At 44.1% G+C, this 27,794-nt stretch overlaps 1 protein-coding gene across 1 annotated transcript in view; it reads left to right on the forward strand.

The window, feature by feature from the left end:
• The first annotated feature begins 10,551 nt into the window (after positions 1–10,551).
• The window catches only part of UBTD2 (ubiquitin domain containing 2), a 37,612-nt gene continuing 20,369 nt past the window's right edge, over positions 10,552–27,794 (forward strand). The window contains exon 1 of the mRNA XM_037127882.2: positions 10,552–10,705. Within this exon, the coding sequence (XP_036983777.1) occupies positions 10,636–10,705 (70 nt within the window). The 5' untranslated portion in view covers positions 10,552–10,635. The remainder of the gene's footprint in view (positions 10,706–27,794) is intronic.

Below are 27,794 nucleotides of genomic sequence, written 5' to 3' on the forward strand. Positions count from 1 at the left end.
CAAAATTAAAATTATCTAAAGGATAAGCTAAAGAATTTACAATTAAAAGATCTAATTTCTCTCTATGCTTCAGCAACAAGTCTTATCTGGGCCCTGGGATGCAAGGACCCCGCTTTGTAAACCACCGACAATGGACCAATTAATGGACTTCAGAGTTAGATGGAGCTGGGTTTGAGTTTAGGCTCTGAGGACACTACCTCTGTGATACTTAGCATCCTCTTCTGTAAAATGGGGACAAGAAGGTCCTTCCAACAGAGTTGGGAAGATGAATAAAAATAATGTATGCCTCACCCACAGAATTTATAGCCTTCAAGTATTTTCATTGCCTAATGTAGGAGTTGGCAAACTTCTTCTGAAAGAGTCAGATACTAAATATTTTGGGTCTTGGGAGCCAAGAGGCAAACCCAGAGGGTTATGCAAGGACTTGCGTAACTATTTAAAATGTAACCGTTTAGCACGGCAAACCCATTCTTAGCTCTGTACAAAAACAAGCAGCTGGATGGGTCAGGCCCAAAGCGGATCGATCGTTTGCCAAGCCCCTGGCCTGGTGTATCTCCTATTTTATTACTTTGTTCTCACTGAAAGTTTTTCCAAAGTGTAGTTACGGAATATCAGTCCCTCACATGATCGTGACAAAGCACTGTGTGGTCAAGTCCACTTGGCAGACGCTGTGTAAGTGTCATCCAAGCCTCCTTGCCTTGGGGCCCATGTCACACAGCGCACGGCAGGGGCTCTGAGAATTCTACAGGAAAGAAGCTGCTTGCCCTACTTTCATCCAGCATCCCCAAGCCGTATTTGACAACAGGGTTCTTTTTTTTTCATACAGTGTTCACGAACATCCCAGAGAACGCACTTTGGAAAATGCCATCGTAGATCCTAGAATTTGATCGTTATTCAGAGCATTGCAGTGTTCTGCAATTGGGTTTGGGCCCCACGATGCTTCTCAAGGACTCTGACTCGGATGGGCACATCTGAGTATGTTCAGCAGAGTAACCAAGCCAGCTTGGTCCTCAGTTTAAAATAACTGCAGATTGGCCGACTTTTCTCCTGGTGTTTATCTCAGGCCCAGGAGAATGTTCCCTTGGAGGGTCCTCTGGAAATCCCCTGTAGAAGGATCGGGATGCCTGGCACGGCATTTTTGCCCCTTGGGAAGTAAGCGGTGGCTTCAGGGCGACCTTGGAGGAGACCTGTGAACCAGGTCCTGTCTTTGCTGCTGTGAAGATGGACTTGGTAAACTATTTTCACTGTAGTTTTTGTTGTGGTAAAACACACATAGCAAAGTTTACCATTTCAACCCTTCTAGGTGTACAGGTTAGTGGCATTAAGTGCCTTCACATTGCCATGTAGCTGTCACCACCGTCCATCTCTGTAACCTTTGCATCTTTCCCAGCCGAGACTCTGCACTCTTTAGACGGCCCCTCACTCTCCCCTCTCCCAGCCCCCGGTAACCACAGTGCTACCTTCTGTCTACGAGCCTCACCCCTCTAGGTCCCTGATATAAGTGCAGTCATACAGCATTTGTTCTTTGGTGGCTGGCTCACTGCACTTGACGTCTTCATTTTGTAGTGTGTGTCAGACTATTTAAGGCTGAATAATAGTCCTTCAGGCCCCCCCCAAAATCACTTGCATATCCTGATTGGATTTCCACTAGGAGTAACATAGACACATTTATGCCATATTTTATTTTCTTATCTGCCGATGGACACTTGGGTTTCTTTCATCTTTCTGGCCTTGTGTATAGGGGTGGGAACATGAGTGCACAAATATCGAGTCCCTGATTTCAATTCTTTGGGGCATAAACCCCAGGAATAGACCTGCTGGGTAGGTAATTCCACGTTTAATTTTTTGAGGAAACTCCATACCGTTTTCCACAGTGGCTGCAGCAGTTTACATTCTCACCAACGGGGCACAGTGCACCCCTCCCTGTCCTCCCCGACACCCATCTCTTGCCTTTTTTTGCACCGCCATCCTAACAGGTGTGAAGCGACACCTCATTATGGTTTTGATTTGCATTTCCCTGATTCGTGCTGCTGAGTCCCTTTTCATGCACCTGTTGGCCATCGGTATATCTTTCTTGTAAAAAAATGCCTCTTTGTATCTTCTGCACACTTTTAAATCAGACTGTGTGTTTTTTTACTCTTGAGTTATACGAATTCTTTATACTTTTAGGATATTAACTTCTTACTAGATATGTGATTTGGAAATATTTTCTCTCATTTGATCGATTGTCTTTCTTTTCATTCTGTTGATTTTTTTCTATGCTGTGGAGAAGTGTTTTGGTTTAACACAGTCCTCCTTGTTTGTTTTTGCTTTTTTTTCTCTCACCTTTGCTTTGGCCAAATACAAAAAAAAAATCATTGCCAAGGCTGATGTCATGGAGTTTGCTGCCTGTGTTTTTCTGCTCGGAGTTTTAAGGTTTCAGGTCTTACATTCAAATCTGTAACGCATTTTGAATGAGTTTTTGTGGTTAGAGTAAAACAGTGGCCCGGTTCCACTGGTTTGCACCCGGCTTGTCCAGTTTTCCCGGCGTCATTTATTGAAAATATTCTGCATTCCCCTTGATCTATCCTTGGCTCCTTTGTTAAAGTCACACACCGCGGTGCTTTCAGCCCTCACGTGGTGCAAATACATTACTGACACACGGCCTTAGTCTGCTCGGGCTGCCGTGACAAAGTACCGTGGGCTGAGTGGCTTGCACACGACAAAAATTGATTTCGCACAGTCCGGGATGGTGGAAGTCTGAGACCAGAGTGGCAGTGTGGTTGGGTTCTGGGACAGCCCTCCTCTGGGTGGCCGACTGCCCACGTCTTGCTGTGTCCGCATATGGTGGAAAGAGCAAGTTGGTTCTCTGGCTCTTTTCTTTTTCTTTTTAATCTGGCCTCTTCTTCTAAGGGCGCTATTCTCTTTCGTGAGGGCCCCACCCTCATGACCTAATCACCCCCTAAAGGCCTTGCCTCCAAATATCACCTTGGGGATTGGATTTCCACATAGGAGTTTTGAAGGGATACAGACATTCAGTCCACATGATGTGTCAAGTCCAATGTTGTTCTTTTCTCATTAGCCCTTGATACTGTAAGTACTAGCCTGGGACTCTAATTCAACCTGCTAACAGAACAGTTGTTGAGGCTGACGTTTGTATGCCTACCCATCTTTTAAAAATATCCCCCAAATGGAAAAGCAAAATTTAAACATTCTCACAGAGAAGTTTTATCCCCAAGTAAGGAAATACTGTTTTCCTGTTTAATCGTAACCATCCCCTTAAATTGTGCCAGGCCCTGGGGCTGAGCAGACAGACATTCTCAGCTGGAAAGTCTCTTTGCCACCAGCCTCTCCGGCCCCCATCAGCACCCTCGGCGTGCAGAGGAGGGTGTACAGACGCTCTGTGTTTGTTCTGGAAGGCATTTGGCAAGTGGAGGAGTCACCCAGGGGTGCACTTTCACCCCTGGGCTGGTTCCTTGGGATTGCACAGCAGCAGGGTGTTGAGAGCTACCCAAAACTACTTCTAGAACTTCATTTCAACCCAAAAATTGGTTATGGGGGGGAAGGTTGGCAGTAGAAATTTAAGCAACTTAACCAGTAAGTTGCTTTACACATGTTCATTTTGAAACAAACACAAACATATTGTGCAGCAGAATATAAAACTTGCCTGCACCTTTAGGATAAAACCGCAGACCTTGAACGAATAGTTTCAATGGGCTGCTGGGGTTGGCCCCAGGCCCCGGGGCCCTTGCTGAATGAGAGTAAGTAAAGTGTGAGGAACTAAGTACTCACTCCTGCTCCTGGAAAGTACAGCAAAGCCCAATAGGAGACACCGCCTTTCTAGGTGTGCTCTACTCATTGGGCTTATTTTCAACCCAAACTAGATGCTCCATAGGGGATGAACTGTGGAGATTCTCAGAAGTACAGGATGGAGCAGGAGAGAGGAAGGGGGAGGCGAGGGGAAGGGAGGGGGAGGGAGAGAGTTTTCCTGAGCCTGGTGCTCAAACAACTGAGGCCTAGATATATTTCGTATGGGCCACAAACTCATGGCACTGGGGGCTTAATGCCTAAGGGCTATGCTATGCTCCAGCCCCCGTCTAAGGGGTGGTGGGGGCAGGGGTGGTCCTAACCTAAATGACTAGCAACATGCCAAGATAGGAAAGATCCGGGGAGTACTTGAACTGACCGCATGGCCACGGCCAGCATAGGAAAGGTCAGGGAGTCTAGACCATACAACCAGCGAGCAGTATGCAAGGGGAGGAAAGTCACCCTGGGGCTGAAGTGCCAGCTGAGGTTTGCCCGTTCCTAGGTACCAGGAGTTGTCCACCCTGGTGACCTGCCATAGCTGGTCTGTGGGCCTTGCCCTGCTCATGTCGCTGTCACTGCCTATCACACTTGGATCCTCCTCCCATCACACGACTAAACTATAAGACTTTAAAAACGCTTTGGAAGTTTCTTTATAGAGAATGTTGCTGTGATGCCCAGTACTCCTGCATTTATGTGTCTGTCTCCCCACCAGGCTGGGACCCCTGCAGGCAAGGGATCTGTTGCTTTTCTGTCTTCTGAGTTTGTGGTGAAGCCTCGGGTGGGGGTGGTGTTCATTATCGTGCTCAGTGTTGAGCCCGCGAATGTGCCCACCCAGTTAGAGTGATGAGAGGGGAAGAAAAAAAAAAATCAAACAAACACTATAGTAGGTGTCTGACACATTTTCTTAATGTGAGACAATGTAGCATGGTAATTAATTTGAGCTTAGGCAGAACTAAATTCTCGCCTATAAAGTGAGGATAATAATAGCGCCTGCCTCACAGGGTTGGTACAAGGATTTAATGAGTTCATAGATAGAAAGCAATGGGAACAGCGCTAGCCCATAGTAAACAGGCAGTTGATGGCGGGTATCATTATTATTGTTGTTATTGACATAATCACACACAAATTATTACTTTTGTATATAGCGGACATTGTGAGTTTCAGCTGCCTGTGATCTACTTTCCTTTCTTTGAGAAGTATCGCCCTCCTTTTCCTCTGGGGAACCACCATTCTCTTCCTTGGAATCCACAAGATTTGGATGGGACGGGTTTCACTCATTGGCGGCAGCAATAGGCACGTGACCTGAACCTGGCCAATCAAGGTTAGACTTCTGGGTAGCCATTGGCTCAACAATGGGCACGTGGGCCAAGCCATGCCAATGAGACTCAGCCTCAGAACGATGGCGGGACATTGAGGAAAGGAACTTTTTTCTACAGGGCAGTCTTAACCTTGTGGATGCAGGTCTCCGCGGCGCAGTTCTCCGAGGCAGTGGGGCGACCACCAAACTGAAGCTCTATCCCTCACATATTTGTAGAGGGAGCGGAGAACTCAGGTCCGGCCCCGTCTCGCTGTCATCAGAAGGTATGTACTTTCACCTAGGTGGCATATGAAGTATAAAGGTATCCTGTTCATCACTGCTTGCTTTTAAAAGAAACGGAAATATCAAACTCGACCCACCTGTATGTCTGATACACAAATGTGTCACGTGTCTTTAAGGCTTAAAACGCCCCAGTTACTCCTTATCTGTTGTGCATTTTTCTTGTGTTATAACTATTTTCCACTTTGAATAAATAAGGATTCTGTGCGGGTGATATTTTAAGACAATGCCCCCTGGCTGGTGTAGCTCAAAGGATTGAGCGCGGGGGCTGTGAACCAAAGCATCCTAGGTTTGATTCCTAGTCAGGGCACATGCCAGGGTTGCAGGCCAGGTCCCCAGGAGGGGGTGCAAGAGAGGAAACCACACACTGATATTTCTCTCCCTCTCTCTCTCCTTCCCTTCTCTGTAAAAAAAAAAAAAAAAAAAAAAAAAAGACAATGCCAGTATCCATCCACCTCCTCGTCAAAATTTCTTCATATAGTTCACATCCACTGGTGATTTTTGCCTGAACCAATTTTTGTATCTGTATTAGATCAGGCTGCTAGAACAGAATGTCATCACAGACCTTTATTTCTCATTCGTCTGGAGGCTGGAAGTCTGAGGTCAGGCTGTGAGCGTGGTCAGGTTCTGGCAAGAGCTCTTTTCTCTTTGTATCCTCACATGACAGAAAGAAAGACCAAGAGAGAAAGGACTAGTTCTCTTCCTCTTCTAAGGACCCTAATCCCAACATGGGGGCCGTACTCTCTTGACCCAATTACCTCCCAGCTGCATGCCACCAAATAGTATTACATTAGGGCCATAAATATTCAGTCCATACAAACTGCTGCAGTTGAAAAATGGTGATTTTCCAACTCCAGCACTTGAATGGGGGGCCATAAATATTCAGTCCATAGAAAGTACTGTAGTTGAAAAATGGTGATTTTCCAACTCCAGCACTTCTTCAGATCCAAACCCACTCTTCACTGCCTGCTCTGTGAAAATGGATATGGGCCCTTTAAATTTTATGCCTTTGCCAGTTGGCACAATGTGTCACTTTGACAGCAGAGGGCACTGGAGAGACATTGCCGGTGGAATTCCCATTTTCTCACTCGGTAGACCTCCACAGCACGGGTAGCTTCTCGGAGGCCAGGCTCCTGGGAGGTGTGCAGCCTGCCCACTGCCTAGCTTCTGCAGCACAGAGAGCTTCTCTCATGTAGCAACTTCAGGGTCTGTGGCTGCTCCAGCACCAGGTTCCCACAGTTGGCAGCAGCTTCTCCAAGGCCCAGCTCCTGCAAGACACAAGAGCCAACACCACCTCCCAGTTCCCAGCTTCCCCAGCCATCCCCCTGCATAGCAGTTTCATAGCCTAATGGCTCTGGTAGGATACCTCCTATGGAGAGCTGTCCTCCATCACCTCACAGGATGGATCTCCAGCCACTTCACTGATAGGTTACAACAGTAACCTCTCTACTGTTCATCAAACCAGGGCCCTGTCTTCTCTGAGAAGGTCTGGTTCTCAGCCCTAGAGGGACGTCTTCCTTAAGTACTAACCCAGTACTGACTCAGCGCTGGGGCATGGCTGCTTCATAGTCATCCATCCTCTATTCTTTGGAGTTCCTTTTCACTTCCAGAAAATTGAAATATCAGACACCAAAACTATAGAAAGAGCGTTAAAGAAAAAAAAAAACCCTATAGACCAATTCTTCATAAATGTGGATGTAAAATTTCTGAACAAAATTTTAGCAAATTGAATCCAACTGTGTGCTAAAAAGGACAAATATCACGGTCAAGTCACTTATCCAAGGAATTCAAGATTGGTTAAGACTTGAAAATCCATCAGTGTAATTCATCATAATAACAAACTAAAAAAGGAAAAGCATATGATCATCTTGCTGATGCAAAAAGGCATTGGCAAAATCTAAATCCATTCTTGAGTTAAAAAAAGAAACAACTCTCAGTAACTAGGAATAACATGGAAATTCCTCAGCCTAATAAAGGGCATCTGTAAAGACCTACAGCTAACTCTTACAACACAAAACAACCAAAAAAGCCGATTAAAAAGTGGTCAAAAGGACTTAAATAGACATTTCTCCCAAGAAGATATACAAAGGGCCAAACAAGCTCATGTAAAGATGCTCCACATCCTTAGTCACTAGGGAAATGCAAATCAACCCCACAGTGAAGCACCACTTCATAGTCAATACAATGGCTATAATAGTAATAATAATAATAACTCAAAAAGTAGCAAATGAGGTTGTGGATATGGAGAAATTAGAAGCCTCATACATTGCTCATGGGAAGGTAAAGTGATCCAACCACTGTGGAAAACAGTTTGGTGGTTCTTCCATAAATTAAATATTGAATGACTCTATGACCCATCAGTTCTACTCCGGAAATAATTGAAAGCGGGCGTTCAAACAAAACTGTACAGGAATGTTTGTAACAGCACTCTTCACCATCGTGAAAAGGTAGGAACAACCCAAATGCCCATTAGCTCATGAATAGATAAACAAAATGTGGTCTAGCCACACGATGGACTATTACTCAGCCATAAAAAGGAACGAAGGACTGTCACATTCTGCAACATGGATGAACATCATGCTATAGACATCATAACCCTTCACCAAAGACCACCTAGGATTCTGTTTAGATAAAAGGTCTAGAACAGACAGATCGGTAGAGACAAGGAATAGATGAGGACTGAGCCTAGGGTTTGGCAGGAAATGGGGAGTGACCACTAATGGTATTTCTTTCTGAGGTGATGAAAATGGATCACCCAGATCACCCTTTCTGAAATGGATTGTGCATATACTAAAACCCATCAAATTATACACTTTAAATTGGTTAAATACTGGGCACATGAATTCTATCTCAATAAAAATGCAATATAATATAGAAAAGTGCATACACACACACACACACACACACACCCCAGGAAGGCAACTTCTGCAGGTCTTAAATAGTTTAGGCCTCACTTTAAGTTTAGGTGAAGTGAGATGTAAAGAGAAGAGTTGTGGCCCAATTTAATGGGTGAGAAACCAAGCTACGCAGAAACTTAAGATCACATAGCTAGCGCAGGATAGAAGCCAGAGTCCAGCCCAGGAAGTGGACAGCAGAGCTTGGGTCCTTGCTCTAAGAAAAGGTAGGATGGAGAACAATCCACAGCTGAGAATCTCGGTGAGATTGCTCCCTTTTTAGCGCCAGCTCCACAGTGCTCATCAGAAAGCACTCATCACTTGGGTGCCTACCATCTGTTTAATAGACATCACAAAGTCTTGGTTTCAGCAATTTCTAGAGTGAAATTCAGGACAAAGCAATCCCTTTAAAGATTTTTCAGCATGCAGCTCTCCTTCAGAAAAGTGCTGTCTTGTCTGCCTACGTGAATACTCAGCCGAGAATGATAAGCTAGAAGGCCCTCTGACATAGTGCCTGAATGCCAGCGCAACCTGTGCAGACTCAGAAAAGACGTCCATATGTAGGCTCTTTTGAACGTTCACGACTACCCACAAATTTAATACATTTAATTCCGCAGACTTCTATCTCACATTTCTGTGCTGTAAGTATAGGGTTTTGTTGGTTGAGCCCTCGTTTTTATCTGATTATCCGATGAATACAAGGACCCAAATCTTTCTGCATTTTGGACTATTTCCAATCCCCCCATCCCCCTCCATATATGAAATGATCCCATGTCAAAGGGTGTGAATATTTTTAAAGGCTCGTGAACCTCATTGCTAAATTGCTTTGCAAAAAGGTTGAACCAATTCACACCCCCACCAGCAGTGGATGAAAATATATTTAAATGCAAATTCCAAACTGCAGAGAGGCTCCTGCTTGGATATTTCACTTACATTTCTTTAATGCTAAACAAAAACTGACCCAGGATGTTTTAAAAAAAAGTGATATAAAAATGGAGCAGATAGTTAAAACAGCTTAGGTAGAAATAAGCTTTAGAAAGGCCCAAGCAGGATGGTAAAAATTTTAAGGCTTCCTCCCAAGAAGCCCAATTCTGACGGGACCATTAACAATTTGGCTTAAATTAGGATAGCAGCTGCCAAGAACGTGGGGTGTGGTCAATGTACCAAATTCCAGTTTAGAAACAACAGAGTATTTTATTTATTTATACTCCAGTATACGTCACGGTCTAAAGACCGTTTAAGATACCTAAGAGAAGTAGCATTGTGTCTGAGTAATCAATCTTATGAAAATGAACAAACCCACGCCCCTTGAACTACTGGCAGGTCTTATCTCTTCCGACACAGGACGCCTCGCCTCTGTAATCTGAGTTCAGTCCGCAGCCACAAGTGCCCCCCCTACTTTTAATAATGGGGTACAGTGATTTTAGGGGGCATGAAGGTGGGGCAGGCAAGGGAAAGCCTAGACGGGGCTCTGCACAGTCCAAAAGGTGCTGGACCTCCACCGTCAGCCGGGATCCCCTTCTGCCAGTTTCTCGGGGAGCCTCCCGGTCCCCGCCGGCGTGTCTTCCAAGACTTCCACGCCCCGCTCCCACCAGAAAAAGCTGACTCCGGAGGGGGAGCCAGAAACTCGATCGTGCCCCTTTCCACTTTCTCACTTTTGTTCTTCCTTTCCCACTGCCTCTCCCTTCTTCCCTTGCCTTTCTTCCCCGCGTCTTCCCTTCTCCCTCCTCCACGCCTCCTCCTCCTGCCTCTTCCCCTTGACCGACCCCGGGCCCCCTCTGCCTCCTCTTGGGGCGGGAGCTCCCCTCTACTCCCCCTCCCCGCCTTTCTTCTCCGCTTCCTCCGCTCGCGGCCCCGCCCCCAGCCAATCAGCGCGTCGCGCCCCGTGGCCCCGCCCCCCGGCGGTTCCGGGCGGGCCGGACCGAGCCCAGGCCAAGGGTGCGGAGGGCGGTGCCGCCGCGTTGGGGGCGGATGGGGCGCCGCGGGCGGGCGGCGCGAGCGCGGGGGTCGCCGGGACGCGGGCGTTCGCGGCTGTGAAGGGGCCAGACGGGCGCTGCGGCCCGCCCGGGATGGGCCAGCCCGGGCCTGGCGCGGCTGAGCCGGAGGGGCGAGCGGCGCGCGGGCCCGGCCTGCGGGGCGGGCGGCCCGGGGGCTGAGGCAGAAGTGGGCGCGGAGGAAGGGGCCGAGCCAAGGCGGTGGGTGGAGCGGCGAGGGGGGCGGAGGCTGGGCCGCGGCGGGCGAGCGGAGCGGCGCGCCCGTCCGGAGCTCGGCGGCGGCGGCGGCGCCTGAGGAGGCTGAGCGAGCGGCGGCGGGCCCGGACGAGAGCCGGAGGTGGCGGACGCGGCGCCGGGGGCCCCCATGGGCGGGTGTGTGGGCGCCCAGCACGACTCCTCGGGCAGCCTCAACGAGAACTCGGAGGGCACCGGAGGTAGGTGAGCGCCAGGGGGCGGCCGCGGCCCCCCCATTGTTCCCGGCCAGGCCCGGCCACCTGTCCCGGCCCCTGCGGGCCCGCGGGGAGCGCGGCCGGGGCCCCCGCGCCCCTTTGTCGTCCCCTCCTCCACGTCACGCCCCGCGCCCCGTTTCCGGCCGCCCCGCAGGCCGCGGGGTCGCCCCAGTCTCTGCCCGGCCCCCGAGGAAAGTCCTCCGTGCGCAGGGGACACGGCCCCTCGGCCTCGCGACCGCATCCCCTGGGCCCGGGAAACTCGGGCGAGAAACTGCCTCCCTGGCCTCCTCCCTCCCTTCCCAGCGCGTTTAATTATTCAGGAGCAGGATGGCGGCGCTGGGGCTGCAGGAAAGCGAACCGATGGGGGGCTGGGGAGGGGAGCCGAACGCATTCCCTCCGGTGGGCCCCGCCACATCTCTCCGCACCCTTCCTTGTTCCGCGGAGTTGGCTGCTCTCAGCTTTCCTGAGTTTCAGATGACAGCTGCCCTGGTTGGTTCCAGTTTGGCCATTTAAACCTGCAAGTTTTGGAGCCCGGTCGGGGAAGTCTCCGGTGGCCACAGGCATTATTTTCACGAGGGGTGGGGAATCAGGCTGCCCGAGGAAAACGTGGCTTCCCGCGGCTGCACGGGGGTGTCGGGCCCGCTGGCCTTCGGGGTGGGCTAGTCAAATTCCTCTCGGTCTTACGTAAAGGAAAATGTGTAGGATGAAAGTGCAAATACAACAGGAGAGCCCGACTTCCCAGCAGGATCGGTACCTTAAAAGTTTTCCAACAACGGAGCGCACTTCTTGATCGTATTGCCGAGGAAAGGTATTTTAATTCAGTCGGCTTTGGAGGACAGCAGTATAACAATACAATTAACCCTGCCTTTCCTTCAGCGACCTTTTACCGGGTTCATTCTGTGTAGCTGGTGTGCGGGTCAGAATGTTGCAGTTCAGGCAGCAGGAGCTTCTGGGAATAGCGAAGGTGACATGCGGGGTGGGATCTGTTGCAAACTCATGTCAAGCTGTGGGGCTTATTTATAAATTCCTAAATTAAATTGTTTGGAGATAAAAAGGGTTTACAACTTTTTCTTATGCTAAAAGTTGTTGCTTGCTCTGTCACTCACGCTCCATCTAGAGCTCCTCACTTTTGGTGGGTGGATTTCCTGAGGGTTAGTTAGCCTGGCCACTTCATTAACATCTATGGGTGTCCCGTGTGACTAAACCCCGGGCACGTAGCTGGAAGCTCCATGAAACGTTTCTTGAAAAAACCGTCCATGAAAACCGCTACTTTATAGTGCTTGTCAAGTCATGGCATTCTTTCTGAGTGGCATATTAACAGTGAGATCCTCAGTGACAACAAAGGATGAAAAGGGCGTGATTTATTTAAAGACATTTTACTTATTTATTTTTACAGAGAGGGGAAGGGAGGGAGAAATGGAGAGAAACACCAAGATGCTGGTCAGCGCTAAAAAGGGCATGATTTAAAACAGCCTTGGGTTAAGGTCAAATTGGGGGTCACAGTGATTCTTCCTGCTGTGGAGGTGATCCTTAACGGTACCCAAGTACATTAGTGCTTGTTTTAGGTGGTGTTTAGTTTACATTGTTTCACACTCAAGTTAAAATTCTCATAAACATTTTCTTTCCTTGGTAATGAACTGGAGCCAATTTATTTAAGCCTTTTGGTGGTGTGGCTTAGGACCAGCCAGGCATTTTAGTGCGGGCTTTTAAAAGCATGAAGTCTTCGCTTTTGGTAATTTATCACCAGTGATGTCTAGTCAGATAGCCGTAGTATCGGTTTCTTTGAGAACTGCGTCCTCCGGACCTTACCCTGTGCTATACCTTCCCGAGTTTAGAAAAAAGAAACATAAACTCCTTTTATTTTCTTCTGGAGAGAAGGCATGGCCCTGATGTCGCTGTGTTGGGTAAAAGGGTTGTTTCTGAAATGTAATTATGGAAGCCTTTATTCTCCGTTACTGTCATGATAGTGAAGAGTTAATTGTGGTTTAAAGGAATTAGTTCAGGTGAGTGTTTCAGGTTAACAAGTTACATAGTTCTTGTTTATTACAGTAGGTTTTTGTTGGGCAGGGAAAGACTTTTTCCTGAAGGTGTTACCGCAGTCCCTTTGCCTTTCAAACATGCAGTAGTGGTTAGTAGTTGTAATCTGGATGTTGGGTTATGAAAATTCCTTTTACCAATATGGCGTAAAGTACAGTTGTCTGTATTCTCATGACATACTTAAGATTTTCATGACAGATGTAATTACATTCACGGTGTCATGCAAACATCACCATAGAACGTCAAATAAGTGTGTGTATATTGAGAAAAACTTCCTTACTAGGTGGATTACTTGTTTGAAGGAATTTGGGAAATCTTTGCAAAAGACTGTAGATGCGGAAATGATTTAATTCACATAAGGTTTGTGTTATCTGGAGTCAATTGTAGTGTCTTCCGCTGGCATACCTTGCCTAGAATTTAGTTTCTGAGTTCAGCTACTTTGGCTATTCTTGAATGCCTAATTTTAATCAAGACAGGTATATTATAGTAGATTACTTAACAGTTCTCTTGTAGCTTTCATGCTTCTAGCATTTTCTGTTGTTTTGACATTTTTAGAAAGCACAGTTCTGAACAGTTCTTTTCCTTACTAGGGCGACTTTGTGATGCTGGGGTTGTCACCTCTAGACAAGGTTTTAGCCCGTGGCATTTGCTAAGGAATTACTCTCTTAGGGTTTTTTAAAATACAAAATAGGTGGAGAAAAAGAATAAAGTGAAATTAATTGAAGACAGCCAGCTTCCTTCTTACTTTGTTCTCTTTACCAACCATAGTGATGTCCAAAGGTTTTCACTTTCTGGGCGTGTCACTGATTTCCATGTTCTGTGATATTCTAAGGAGACCAACCGTGGTGGTCACCAGTTTCCAGGAGGATCAGTCTGAGTACTGGTGATTCATTTCTTTATTTCAGAATGTCTTTTTAAAAAATTATTTTTATTTCAGAATGTCTTGAGAATATCATGAAGTTCTTTTGAATAGCCATTTATAAGCAGCCTTACAGACACCTACTTGATGAGTAACTGTCTTTTTTGGATAATAATAGCTCCCATTAATCCAGTGTTTATTGTGTAACAGGTACTGCGCTAAGTGAGTACTTTCTCTCATTTAGTCTTCAACACTTCTGGGAGGTGGATAATATCTCTATTTTAGAGATGGCGGAAGCCAGGAGAAATTAAATAACTTTTTTAGTAAGACATATTGGATAAATGGCAGAACTTGAACTCAGGGCTGTGCTAAGAAATGCTAGTTTCTGCCTGGGCTGGAGTGGCTCTGTGGATTGAGCGTCTGCTTGGGAACTGAAAGGTCGCTCACTGGTTTGAGTCCTGGTCAGGGCACATGCCTGGGTTACAGGCCAGGTCCCCAGTAGGGGCATGTGAGAGGCAACCATTTGATGTTTCTCTCTCTCTCTTTCTCCCTCCCTTCCCCTCTCTCTAAAAATAAAACCAATAAAATCTTTAAAAAAGAAAAAGTGCTAGTTGTTTCCCTAGTTTCATTTTTTAACTGTAAAATATAAAATTTGCCATATTTAAACCTTTATCAGAAATATGATCTGCAGATATTTTCTCTCATTTTGTAGGTTGTCTTTTCACTTTCTTGATGGTGTCTCTTGATGCACAAGTTTGCAATTTCAGTGAAGTCCAATTTAGTTTTCCATTTGTTACCTTGTGCTTCTGGCTTCAATTTTAAATCCATATGTATGTATTTAATTCTTCACTGATGGAGAAAGAACAAATCTATAGCCAGTTATTCACAACTCTTAAGTAACATTTGCCATCTTAACTGTGAATAAAGAGTTGCTTTAAGTTTATTTCCTCTGTCTAATCTGGTAAAAAGGTTGATTAGCAGTGAAATGGGGTTTGAAATGTTGACAGAAGTAACTTATAAACCCACTTCAGCATCTTCTTAATCAAGAGACGATTGTTGTATTTTCTAGGGAAGCATTTTACAATCAACAGACATTGAATACCCACAATATGCCTAGTGAATTGGTTGCTGTTGTTCCAAAAAAAAGAAATCATGGTCCTATTTCTTCTGTCAAAATTGATTTTAAGGAAGGCATAATAGAATATGTACACATAAAACAACTATAAAACACTATATAGACGTATAAAAACATCATAGGATAAACCGTGAAAGCGCCAAAGGTAAAAAAGACGACAGAAGGATCTCAGTTGCTCAAAGGTGTGAGGCACAGTCCTTCAGCCAACCAGCAGCATGAGCATCACCTGGGAGCAGGTTGGAAATGCAGAGTGTCGGGCCCCAGTCCTGGCCACCAAGTGAGAGTCTGCATTTTAACAAGGCTCTCAGGTGATTCTCATACACATTCAAGTTTGAGAAGCACTATTGTCGGATTGCTTACAGTGGGAAGAGATTAGAGTGAGGAACCCATTAAGGGGGCAAATGGCACCAGTTGGTTTATTGGATGTAGAAACATAGAGGAGAAGAGAAAAAATAACCCCAAATTTTTTAACCTGGATGACCAGGAATATTGAGGAGGCTTGGCAGGTCTTGGGGAATAAGAAAGAGCAGTCTGGGAGAGTCCTCGTTCAACTTTCAGTATGTTAAGGATTAGTGGACAGAAGACCTTTTAAGTTGCCACATTATTTGGGGTGGTGCAGGGGTTCAGATCTGGTAGAGAACTCGGAGATGTTCGATTTTGGGGTCACCTGGGGGAGGCTGACCGAAGGTTCGAAAGTGAACGACTGCTATAAATGAGTGGAAAAAGAAGGAAAGTGCCAAGAATTTAGCCACGAAACTTTCGTGAAAGGTGGAGAAGTGAGAAATCACTTCTCAGGGCCTGACCGTAGTAGGTGCTTCGTGTACTGAATTTGGTTGAATTATTGGGAAACAGGAAAATAGGCCTGACTGTGAAATTCATAGATCTGATTGTGTTTGAAAAAAACTCTCCTTATAATTTCAGAAAATAATTCGATTTTGTTAACTAATCGATTGTTCGATTAGTTTGTTAACTAATACCACTCTAATATGGTATTTGCAGAAATTCTAGCCATAGTTTGTTATTCATATCCTAATCCAAGATAGACTTGCTGGACGTACAACCCCACAATATGCCAGCAGCCCCGGTGTACTTAGGTTGCTGTGCTCTAGAGAAACGCATTCTGTGGGACACGAGGCACTTTATTCGAGAGTGTCTTGCATGTATCTCTTCCTTACATATTTTCAGTGTCCCGTGTATTAGTTCTATGCACCATCTAACTTGGTTGTTTATTGGGTTTTCTTATGCATCTTCTCTTAGGTCTGTGCCTATGATAAAGAATAAAGCAGATGTGAGCAGGAGGAGGGCTGAAGATTTAGTCTCCTTTCCTCCCTAGTGTGACGGGGGCAGGAGGGAGTACAGATCTTTCCTGTTTTCTGGTCTTTATGAGAGGGATGCATACAGTTTCGTACCAGTTGGGGAGAGACGTCCTGTGATCTAGGCATTTGCTTGGTGGGAAGCAGAGGGAGGCTGATTCCCTTTGGTCTGTGGGGAGCAGACCAAAGGGAAACTGGGGAGCAGGTAGGTGTGGGTTGGGAAATACAGTGATACTCTGGGTGGTGGGTGTGGTAGGTAGGAGAACTGAATTTAGGTGCGAAAGCTTGAGTTGGAAAATGCTGGGATATGTGGGAAGCTGAAGCCTCTGTGGGAAGAGATTTAAGCACTTGAATTTACGTTAAAAATTGACATGGGATGTTACCCTGCCTAATGAGCTACCTTCCATTGGGCTGGTCCCACCTGTTTTCAGTTTTCTACCAAAAAACTGGTATTTTTTGTTTTCTATAAAGTGTAATATATTTCTATATAAGTATTTATATTTATATGTTTTCACTCTGTCTTATATTTTCAACATAAAACGTTGATTTTTTCCAGTTAATAATTATCTTGGAATTTATGTTGGAAAGGCATTCTTAAAGAAGATTCTCCTTATGGATATTAAATGTGCTGTTATTTCACCTCTGGTTTTATTTAGGAATCAGTAGCTAGTGCTATATACTGTGGACAGAAACATTAAGCCACTAGAAATGTAAGGAACCTTTATTCCTCTGATTTTTGATAGCCTATAATGCCTCTCTTTCTTATGGAGAAGTTTTAATACGTGTTATTTTAAAATCTGATTTGCTTACAGTAAGTGCAAAGCTTTGGCAGCACCTGGTAAGTAATACTATACTCAGTGAGTTTTCTAATGAGGCTGATTATTGAGTGTTGATCACCAGTAATCAGGAACTTTTGCCTCTATGGTCTTATTGATTAGTTGTCTCTCCCGTGGCTTGTGACCAAAGCACAGTCTTGTCTTGTTGCAAGAAAGCAGTGGGTTGATTTGGGTTAGCAACGTGATCATATGTAGGGCATCAGGATCAATTTGCCGATTCAGTGATTCCCTCATTTTTCCTTACTGCAGACCACCTGAATGGTTTATCTTCATTTGGTTGACCACTGCAGCAGATTCTCCCACCGCCCCCCCACCATCCCTGCCCAGCTTTCTGCCTCTGCCTATGGGGCAGCGCTAGGCTACCAGCAAGCTCCTCCTGATCCACTGGCAGTTCAGGGGCCGTAGGTTGAGACTTTACTAACACATATGTACTTAAAGATGCCTGTGTGTTGGCCAAGAGCCATCAGCATGTATTTGTCCTGCATCAGCTGTTTGACGGGCCGTCAGCAAGAATCAAATTCGTTTCTGAATATATCCCATCCATATATTGAGCTGGGAGGCTAAATATTGCTGAGTACACACTGGGTATTGATTGTAATGCCATATTTTTGCATGTTTGCAATAGAACTTTCTGAAGTTTCCAGTATAGCAGTTTTCAGTCATGAAATTTCTGTTGAAATTAGATGTCTAAGAAAACGTATGTGTGAAAAGCATTAAATGAATTTTATTTGCATGGGGTCTTAACGATGTATATTTGCTGAAGGCTTAAGTGAGAAAGGACTTAGTGACTTTTGGGCTTCTCTAAATTCTTACCCTCCCAGGAAACTCTCCAGATAATTTTTTTGCATTTAAGATAATTGGCTTGTAGGTAGGAGCAGGTCGGACTGCTCCTTTGCATTAGTTCAGACGGTTTCCAGATTGTGCTGTGTGACAAGAGTATCAAAGTGGCAAAGTAAGGAATAGTTCAGATCACTTAAGTTAGGAACCTAAGTTGTGATAAACTCCCTTCCAATTTAGGTTAAACGCCTACTTTTTTAGGTGAATTAAGATGGTTCTTCTGAAACTTTAAAAAATAGCCAGCCTCCCTTATTTCTGACTGCTGCTCTGTGAAATCCAATAGTTTGTGGTTTAATGGAGGCATCATATATTTAAATAATTAGGAAATGTTTTAAGTCTCTACGGCAGTGCAGAAAGTAGTATGGAAGTTCAAGGAGTGATGGGGAGTCGGGCCAGAAACCTTTGCTGAACAACAGGTGGCATAAGAAGTTACCCTTGAAGGAGGAATAGATGAAAAAAAAGGCAGAAGGGCATTCTGTGTGCAGAGGAAATTACTTATATGGAAATACGAAAAAACATGGCATTTTGCGGAACTGGCAAGTAGCTTCTGGAGCAGTTGGGTGAAATGTGAAATTATTAAAGTATGTTGTCAAACTTTGGGAGGCGCAGTTACCATAATTGGTAGACTAAGCTGTGAGACAGTGGTAGAGGTGATACTGGTTCAGTGCTTTAAAAACTTTTTTTTTTTTTTTTGCTTTTTGTGCATCTGACAAACTAATTCCCATTCACTGCTGCATACCAAGGTGATTTTATACAAGTTTCTGATGTACTAGGTTGTCTTAGTCTTTAACAGGTTTTTTTTTTTTTTTTTTTTAAGATTTTATTTATCTTTGGAGGGGAAGGGAAGGAGAGAGGGAGAGAAATATCAGTGTATGGTTGCTTCTCCTGGGTCCCCTGCTGGGAACTGGCCTGCAACCCAGGCATGTGCCCTGACTGGGAATCAAACGCAATCCTTTGGTTCGCAGGCCCACACTCAATCTACTGAGCTACACCAGCCAGGGCTTTAACAGATCTTTCTTCTCCTATAATTTTAATGGATTGTCACATATAAAACCTAAAAATTGTGTTCACTTTTTACCATGCACATGTCCGTGTCCTTTCCAGCTCATTCTTTGTGTCTCAGGTCCTAGTTTCTTGGCACAGGACAGGAGTCCGGGCTGAGGTTCGCAGGGCAGCCTGAGGTTCAGTCTCTGTTGGGAAGAGGCCGGCGTTAGCTGTGGTACTGTGGGCTCCGGTTTTTCTGTTGTTGAAAAAGAGACTGAACTAGATCTCTGTCAAGGTTATATCAAATTCTTTTTTGACATGTTTTAACGATACTTTTCAAGTATACTTTGAGATGTTAAAAGACCAGCTAGCACCACCAACACTTGAACACGTATCACCCAGGTTAAGCAAAACACACGTGCCTGTGCCACACAGATATCGTGCCTTTGCTCGAGTGTTTGGGAGTGAGCACAGACATCACGCCACTTCAACATGCACCTCTTAAAATGAGTCCCCTACAAACAGCCAACACCATTGTCACTCCTGAGAAGATGAATATTATTTCTGAAGGTCTAATCCACAATTAGAATGCCTTAACCATCCCAAAAGTGTTTTATAGCTATTTTTTTCAAACTAGGTTCTAACCTGCATTTATACATTGCATCTGTTTGTCTCTTTAATCTCAGAAAATCTAGTATAACTCCCCCTCCTTTTCTTCCCTGTGGCTTTGTCTCCCCCCAACCCCCGCGTTGACTTTTTGAAGTCTTGTAGGGTGTACCACGTTCTGGATTTATCTGACTGTCTCTCTGTGGGATCATTTAGAGCATTTTTTCTAGCCTCTGTATTTTGTTTAAACTGGAAATCAAGTAGATCTAATTCTATAACAAAATATGATTTTTCATTTCTAGACTGTAATGGTTCCAAAATCCATACTTTTCTCAGTTCTTTTCTGCTAAGTTTCAGTGCCGAGATAACCTTTCATATTACCAAACAAGTCAGACTTTTTGTCATTTTCCCACCCAGAAATAATCCTGCCATCCTCTATTTTTTTAAAGGTTTTATTTATTTATTTTTAGAGAGAGGGGAAAGGAGGGAGAAAAAGGAGAGAAACATCAATGTGAGGTTGCCTCTCACGTGGCCCCCACTGGGCACCCAGCCCACAACTCAGGCCTGTGCCCTGACTGGGAATTGAATCTTTGGGCTCGCAGTCCGTGCTCAGTCCACCGAGCTACACCAGCCAGGGCTCCTGCCATCCTCCAGACTTCCACAGGACTCTTCTTAAAGTACTTATTCCCCTTCTCCCACTTTTCCACAACTGTCAGATGACAGTTACTCTTTTATTAAGGAATAATTGACAAATGCAATTGTATATACTTAAAGTGTACAGCATCATGATTTGATAATAGGTTTTCATCCCTGGCTGGTGTAGCTCAGTGGATTAAAGCGCGGGCCTGCGAACCAACAGATCGAGGTTCGATTCCCCGTCAGGGCACATGCCTGAGTTGTAAGCCAGTTCCCAGCAGGGGACGCACGAGAAGCAACCATACATTGATATTTCTCTCCCTCTCTCCTTCCCTTCCCTTCTAAAGAAAAATAAATAAAATAAAAAAAATAGGTTTTCAGTCATTTAAGGTTTATGAATATGTATATAATTAAATCTGTGAAAGGAACCGTGATAGTGATACACCTTTTATTATAATTTTTGGCTTCTAAAAACCTTCATACTTTCTTGATTTTTTTTGATATGGACTCTTCGACTTTAAGGAAGGCCAGTATCGCCGTGTTACAAAGTAGGAAACTGAGGTGCAGAGAAGTTCTGATCTGAATAATGAATGAAAAGAGTAGCCCAGACTCTGAGCTCCGTCTTCTGTTTTCTAATTCGATGTTCTCTCCACACATGGAGAGGGGTTTGAGTTTCCTCTTCTTTCCTTGCAGCAGAAGTGTGCATGAGAATTTCCTTTCATGGCAGTAAACACAGTTGAGTTCAAGTAATAGAGTGGTTTTTTTAAAAAAAGAATTTATTTATTCATTTATTTATAGAGAGAGGGGAAAGGAGGGAGAAAGAGAGAGAAACATCTGTGTGTGAGAGATACATCAGTTGACCTGCAACCTAGGCATGTACCCTGACTGGGAATTGAACCAGCAGCCCTTTGGTTCGCAGGCTGGCACGCAATCCCCTGAGCTACACCAGCCAGGGCCTGGAGTGTGGTTCTTAAGGACTCTTTGTGTTCCCACTCCAAAATGGAGATGGCAGCAGTAAAAAATGAGGTGGGTGATTGTCTTCGATCTTAGCAAATTATAATTATATTGCATTTCTCCAGATAGAAATTGTGAACTGAGATCTTAGTTATCTAACTGGAGCAAATGGAGAAAAGTAATAATCTTGCTCATCCTCTTTTGTGTCTCTTCACACAGTTGTCTTCTTTTCCATCATTGCCTTTGCTGCCTCTCCCAGACTGAATGTCTTCAGCTTAGAACTCAGTTTCTTCAAGCTTGACTTGAATTTAGCAGTTGAAGTGAACTGTGTGGGGAAACTAGTTTTATTGAGGTCCTTAAAGTACAAGAAAATAAGGCTTTGTCTAATTTGGAGAAAGCGTAATAAGGTTTTTCTAGGTCTGTGCTTGTAAACCACCCTTAGTGAGTAGTAGAAAAATGTATCTGCCTCGGAGCATAAAGTGATGATTGCCCCAAGGGATGAATTGAAGGAGATTGTGTGGAAGTCCTCTCTAATTGGTGTAGCCAGCAGCAGCGAAAGGGTGGGGCTGGAACCCAGAAGTGAAGGGGGAGAGCTGTCTGTGCTGTAACACCAGCACGTGGGCCCTTGGAACCACCTTCTATTCTACACCAGGTTAAAGGAGCAGACACCGTCCCTCTTCTGGCGTGGCTCGCTCAGGGGGGCCCAGTCTTGGGGAACCTAGGTGGTCCCATAGTGTGGTTTTATTTAATAGCTTGTGCTGTTTCTGTTAGTCACCAATAAATTTCTGCCTTGGACTTCAGTTACCCTGGAAAAAAATTATTTTACCCTGATGGTGATTAAAAGCTTTTTGGGCCTTTGATCATCATTGCGTTGCCAAAAGTTAATGGAGGAGGCCTGTTGACTAAGCCCTTCTGTGGATTTGGCTCCGCTGCTCTGGGTGTGCATTGGCTGTGCCATGTCGCAGGTCACCACTCTCTTCCTGAACAACTCAGTGGTTTGTGTGCCCTTTGCATTCTCACAGTTCCGATGTGAAAACGTGAGCTGTGCCGCTACATGTAACATGTAGGGTGTATTGCAAAGTAACTCGAGAAACAGTAAAATGATATCCGATGCTTTTGGAATGAACGTTGAGTTCTTAAAACACTTCAGCTGCAACCAGATCTGAGAATGGGGAGAATTGCTTATGTTACTGAATGAAATGGAACACTCTTGGAAAGGAAGCAAGGACACTGTGTTGATCGATCACGGGGCCGGAGAAAGGTTCCTGTGTATGTTTGCTTTCCACCCGTCAACACCAAATGTGCGGAATAGAAGTCGCAATGGAACTGCATCGAGCAAGCGACTGAAAAAGAAAACTTTTTTTTCCATAACAGATGATTCTTAGGCATTTTAATGAGGGAATAGTTAGTAGGAACAGAACTTGTATTTCAGTGTGAAAGATAGGTTTTAATTTTATTTTTATATTAAAATTTTTTGTGACAATAAGATTATGTAGGTTTCAAGTGTACATTTCTATGATATGTGATCTGTATATTGTGTTGTGTGCCCACCAACCAAAATGAAATCATTTTCTGTCACCATGTATTTGGCCCCCTTTACTGCCCCCCAGTTCCTTCCCTCCAGTAACCACCATTCTGTTGTCTGTGAGTCTCAGTTTTACGCCCTACGTGAGTGAAAACGTATGGTTCTTAGCTTTTTCTGACTGATTTCATGTAGTGTAATATCCTCAAGGTCCGTCCATGTTTTTGCAAATGGCAGTTACTTGATCTTTTCTTATGGCTGAGCAGTATTCCACCCATATACAAAACATACGTACTGTATCTATACACGTGTATACAACATATATATGCATACATGCATGTGATGAGCATATAATATATATATTTAAAATTTTTATTTATTGTTAGGGAAAGGGAGGGAGAAAGAGAGGGAGAGAAACATCAATGTGAGGTCACCTCTCGTGCGCCCCCCACTGGTGACCCGGCCTGCAACCCAGGCATATGCCCTGACTGGGAATCGAACCTGCAACCCTCTGATTTGCAGGCCTGCGCTCAATCCACTGAGCCATACCAGCCTGGCGAGCATATGATATATTCATTATTAATATATAACGTCTTGTTTTATGTGAAAACTTGTTTAGAATTAAACCTTTCCTATATTTATATTTATTTTAGAGCTTTCAAAAAACTCTGAAAAAAATTAGAAAGTCAAAAAGCATATGTAAGAAAATGTAAGTCATGTTTATTCTACCACCTAACATACACACTTTGGCATACGCCGTTTAGACTCAGGGCATGGGCTGTGTATGAGAGAGAGAGAGCAGAATGGGTTGATACGTTCCGTGAAGTATGGAGAGCTTTCCAAGGTCGTCACAGCCACGACCCCGGGGCAGTCTGGCTTTAATGATGTTCTCTGTTTGGGATATAATGCGAGTGTCATTGTTAGGTTTTTGGTTTTGGAGGAGCGGTCAGTATTTTTCTAAAATTGACCTGGCTCTTTGTTTTAAAAGTTAGGATTTAGTAGAATCGCCACAATGTGAGAGATGCTCATTCCCGGACTCAATCAGTGTCAGCTCGCGTGAGGGGAGCCCCCACCGTATCCGTCAGTTCTCCAGGCCCCTGTGTGGGCACTCTGCAAGAAATCAGTGTTTCCCACTGGAAGCACTTCCTTCTGACAGTGCAGCTAAGCAGCCTAAAGGTTAGGCTTGGGATTTGGGGATGGTGAGAGCCAAAGATGAAATTTCAAAGGATTGAATGACATCCAAGGTAGTTCCCTTTTCCCATGAATCTAACCGAAGGGCAGTACGGTGTCTGGCAGTTCTTCTGTTGTGATGTTTGCATCAAATATGAAGGTCTTTGTAACTTGGTAGGGAGATGGAGAATTTGATGTGAAGTCCCAACTCCGCTCTATGGATTTTGTGTCAAAGTCTTAAACAAGCCACAGTATCATTATGTTCTATGGTTCTGTTGAGCCTGCTCTGCTTCTTATCTGTTCTTAAAAGCAAGAGGGTTTTGACTGCACTTAGAAACCCATTCAAGGGGAAGGACTTGGTAAATGAACAAAATTTCAAGGAAAGTGTGTTTACCTACATTTTTGCCAGGCTCTTAACAAACCTTCGAATTTCTAAAGCAGTGAAGACTTTTCACATTGAAAAGGGAGACCATTTCGAATCAAGAAACTGACGGACTGCTAATGCCTTTCTTCAGAAACACTTAGCACTCACTCCTCTGGCAGTGGGGTCGGCACTGGCACCAGCGTACTTTTGGTAATTGGTGTGTGCTGGGAAGTAGTGTGCTGTTTGGGCACTTAGGACTGGTGCCAACTTTGTTCGCCTCCCTAGGCACTGGTTCAGACTTTTGAAACAACCTCACGGAGCCCCAAGACGGAGCCCCAAGATTTTACAGCTGGATTGATCATGTCATTTCCCTTTGGGAGGGTTGGTGAAGTGTGGGACTGTGTTCAAAATTTGTCCTAGTCACTCTTAAAGCCGTGAGGTAGTATAGTCCTAGTGGCTAAGAATATGACCCTTGGAGTTAGTCAGTCTGGGTTTGAATCCTAGCTACACCATTTAGATGTATGATTTTTGCGAGATTTTTTCTTTTACCAGACATTTAGGTACTGTTTTTCATATGCTAGGCACTGATCTAATTGCTTGTGCCAGCCCTGTGAAATAGATGTTATTGTTATCATCTCTCTAATGCTCTTCCCCAGCTAGGTTCTTTACCTTTTCAGTCAGTTTCCTCAGTTGAGGGTGGAGCTATTGCATTCAGTGGGACAATATGTAGATAGCACCCTGCTCTGTAGCCGGACCATAGTAAGCATTCTCTGTTGATTATTCTTACTATTTTCTCTGAGAACAGCAACATTTTTAGAGAAACCGCTACCATTTTCTCGTGGTGTGACAGCCAGAGTGGTCGGGTCACTCCCAAGGTCTTTGGAATGGTCACAGGAATATTCCTGAAGAACTTAGAGAGTTTATCAAGGAAAGTCACAAAGGGTCTGATTCTGTCCAGACCCAAACAGTACCCTTACAGGATCTGGGTCAATGTCATTATCGCTCTCCCAAACCCAAATCTGTGTGCCAGGGATTATCAGAGGGTCACAGGTCTTTTTTTTTTTTTTTTAATTACTTTTAATTTAACTTTATGACATCTGTTATCTAGTCTTATTTATCCAGTTGTCTCAAAATGTCTTTTATAACTTTTTCCATGCGAGGTTCCGAAGTTCAAGTTTTGTCTCACCTGGTATAATGGAAGAGGGGTTCTCAGCTGGGGGCGGTTGTGTGTTCCAGAGACTCTCTGGCAGTTTCTGAAGATGTCCAGACTTTTTCCTTTATTCTTGTGTTTTCTGTAAACAAGGGGATTTACAAGCTCAAGTAGATTCAAGTTAAGTAATTTGGATAAGAATATATTTCATGTTGCAGCCACACCAGGAGGCTCAGTTTGGTCCATTGCTTAACGGGTATGAGAAATATCATTGTAATTTCTTCTGTAAATTCACTGTAATTTCTTCTTGGTAGTTAACTCTCTGTGGCATTGTCCTGATGCCGTCATATGTCTATTGATGATCCTACCTGAGTTTACAGGTCTCTAAAGAGTAGTTCTTTTAAATATGTCATTCTCTTTTTTTTAATTACTGGCTTTTCTTCAGGCCGTTTAGTAATGGTAGAGATTCATGAATTTTTCTTTCTTCAGGATATTAAAATCAATTTCAGTCATTTTTGATGCTCCAAAATCGATGCACTTGTTGTCTCCTTCAAACTGTCTCGTGCCTTTGAAGTGATCTCATTAGTCTTTTTAAGAAATAATACAGCAAAAATGTATTTATTGTCCTGACTGGGAATCAAACCAGTGACCTCTGGCTGTGCAGGAGGATGCCCAGCCGACTGAGTCACACTGGCCAGAGCAGATCCTTCTCACCTTTGGATTATGAATTCATTCTGATGTTTCCAGCTCAAAAGTAACCTGGTTTTCCCTTCTTTTTATTTGATATTTGCTTTTTCCTCATTCAAAATCCTGCTTCCTATTGATACTAATATAGTTCCCTACTTGCTTTACCCTACTGTAACATTCTGAATTATAACAGTTAGCATTCTGCATGAACTCTTAGTGTTTTAACCTGCTGAGTTTCAGGAGTCCTTGCAGTTTGTTTTTTTGCCTTAGAACTTATCCCACTAAAGATGTATAGTCAGTATCATGTTAAAAATTAACTTGAAGTAACAGTTTTCTTTGTGTGGTTGTGCTAACATGATACACAGTTAGGTTAATTTATTTCTGTGTTCAGTTTTCGGATTTGCTTGTTTCTTTGTTTATGTTCAGAGAGAAGGGAATTGAGGAAGAAGGAAGGAGAGAAACAATGATGTGTGAGGAAAACATCAGTTGGTTGCCTCTTGCACGTCCCCAACCAGGGGACCTGGCCTGCAACCCAGACACATGCCCTGACTCGAAACCGAACCAGGAACCGGCAACCTTTTGGTTCACAGGCTGGCACTCAGTCCACTGAGCCATACATACCATTTAGGGCCCTTCTTTGGTTTGATTTTGTTTTGAATATGTAAAACATTTGCAACTTTTGGAAAGTCAGATTTGTATGAAAAACTATACTCAGAAATCTTCTACCCCAATTTCATTAGTTTCTCTTTTTTTCTTCCAGTGTATGTGCTTTTTTAAAATAAATAACCAAATGTGTACACACACTCACATATATTCACGTACATATAGTTAACCCTTGAACAATACGTGTTTGAATTACGCAGGTCTACCTGTACATAGTTTTTTCTTCCCAGTAAATACTATCAATGTATTTTCTATTTCTTTTTTTTTTTATATTATTGAAAAAAAACAAGGCCCCACCACCCACCCCAAAAACACTGCCACGCACCACCCGCTCTCCCTTGATTTTCTTAATAACATTTTTTCTTACTTAATCGTAAGAGTACAGTACATAATGCATATAAGATACAAATATGTGTTAATCAATAGTTTATGTTACTGAAAAGGCTCCTGGTCAATAATAGGCTACTTAGTAGTTATGTTGGGGAGGAGTCAGAGGTCATGTGTGGATTTTTGACTGCATGGAGGTTGGCACCCCCACCCCCAGTTGTTCACATGTCAGCTGCCAGCAAGTGGAACCTCGGTTCTTGAACTTACATCATTCCAGAAAACTGTTCGAGAAGCAGTTTGTTCAAAATGTGCGTGTATATATAGTGCATTCCACTTTTACATGAGAATAAAGTATTTTACGAGAATCCTTTTAGGCTAGCACAATCTGTTAGGGAATGATTCTGTGGGATCTATTCTTAACTCTTAGGAGTGTCAGGAAAATTTTCCTTTCATCTTCATGGTCTTAAGAGCCATTTTCTAGTGCAGGAGCATCGTCTTACTCCTAGTCCTTGCTGCTTTAAAGTCTTCAGAAGCCTTTGAAACAGCATTTTGTCCTTTGATGGTGGTCTCATTCAGTATTCCTTTTCCCCTCTGTGGGCTGACGTATTAGGGAAGCCTGCGCTTCCAGTTTTCTGCTGGTTAAAGCCATTATTCCTTGCGTCACATTTTGGTATTTACCTTATCTGTGCATCGTGGCCTCTCGTTTCTTCATTTGAAGAGCCCAGTTATCAAAACAGGTTTTCAAAGAGGGGCCAAAAGCAGGAAAATGACTACAAGCATGTTTTACTTTGGAAATCATTGTTTTTAATCAGTAAAATGTCAAACTTTGTTTTTAAAATGCATTCAGTTGTGCAGTAAAAAATATTGAAGATTACGTTGCTGTTTAGATCCGAGAAGCAAGCCTTTCTTGATTTTTTTCCCCATGTTAGTGCTGTTTATTTGTCATAGAGTGGGGAGAAGTGCTGAAAGGTCACAGGAAAGAAGGGCCGAAAGG

Source organism: Artibeus jamaicensis, unplaced genomic scaffold, assembly GCF_021234435.1.
Source record: "Artibeus jamaicensis isolate MK-2021 breed Jamaican fruit bat unplaced genomic scaffold, CSHL_Jam_final scaffold_3151, whole genome shotgun sequence".
Taxonomy (NCBI): Eukaryota; Metazoa; Chordata; class Mammalia; order Chiroptera; family Phyllostomidae; genus Artibeus; species Artibeus jamaicensis.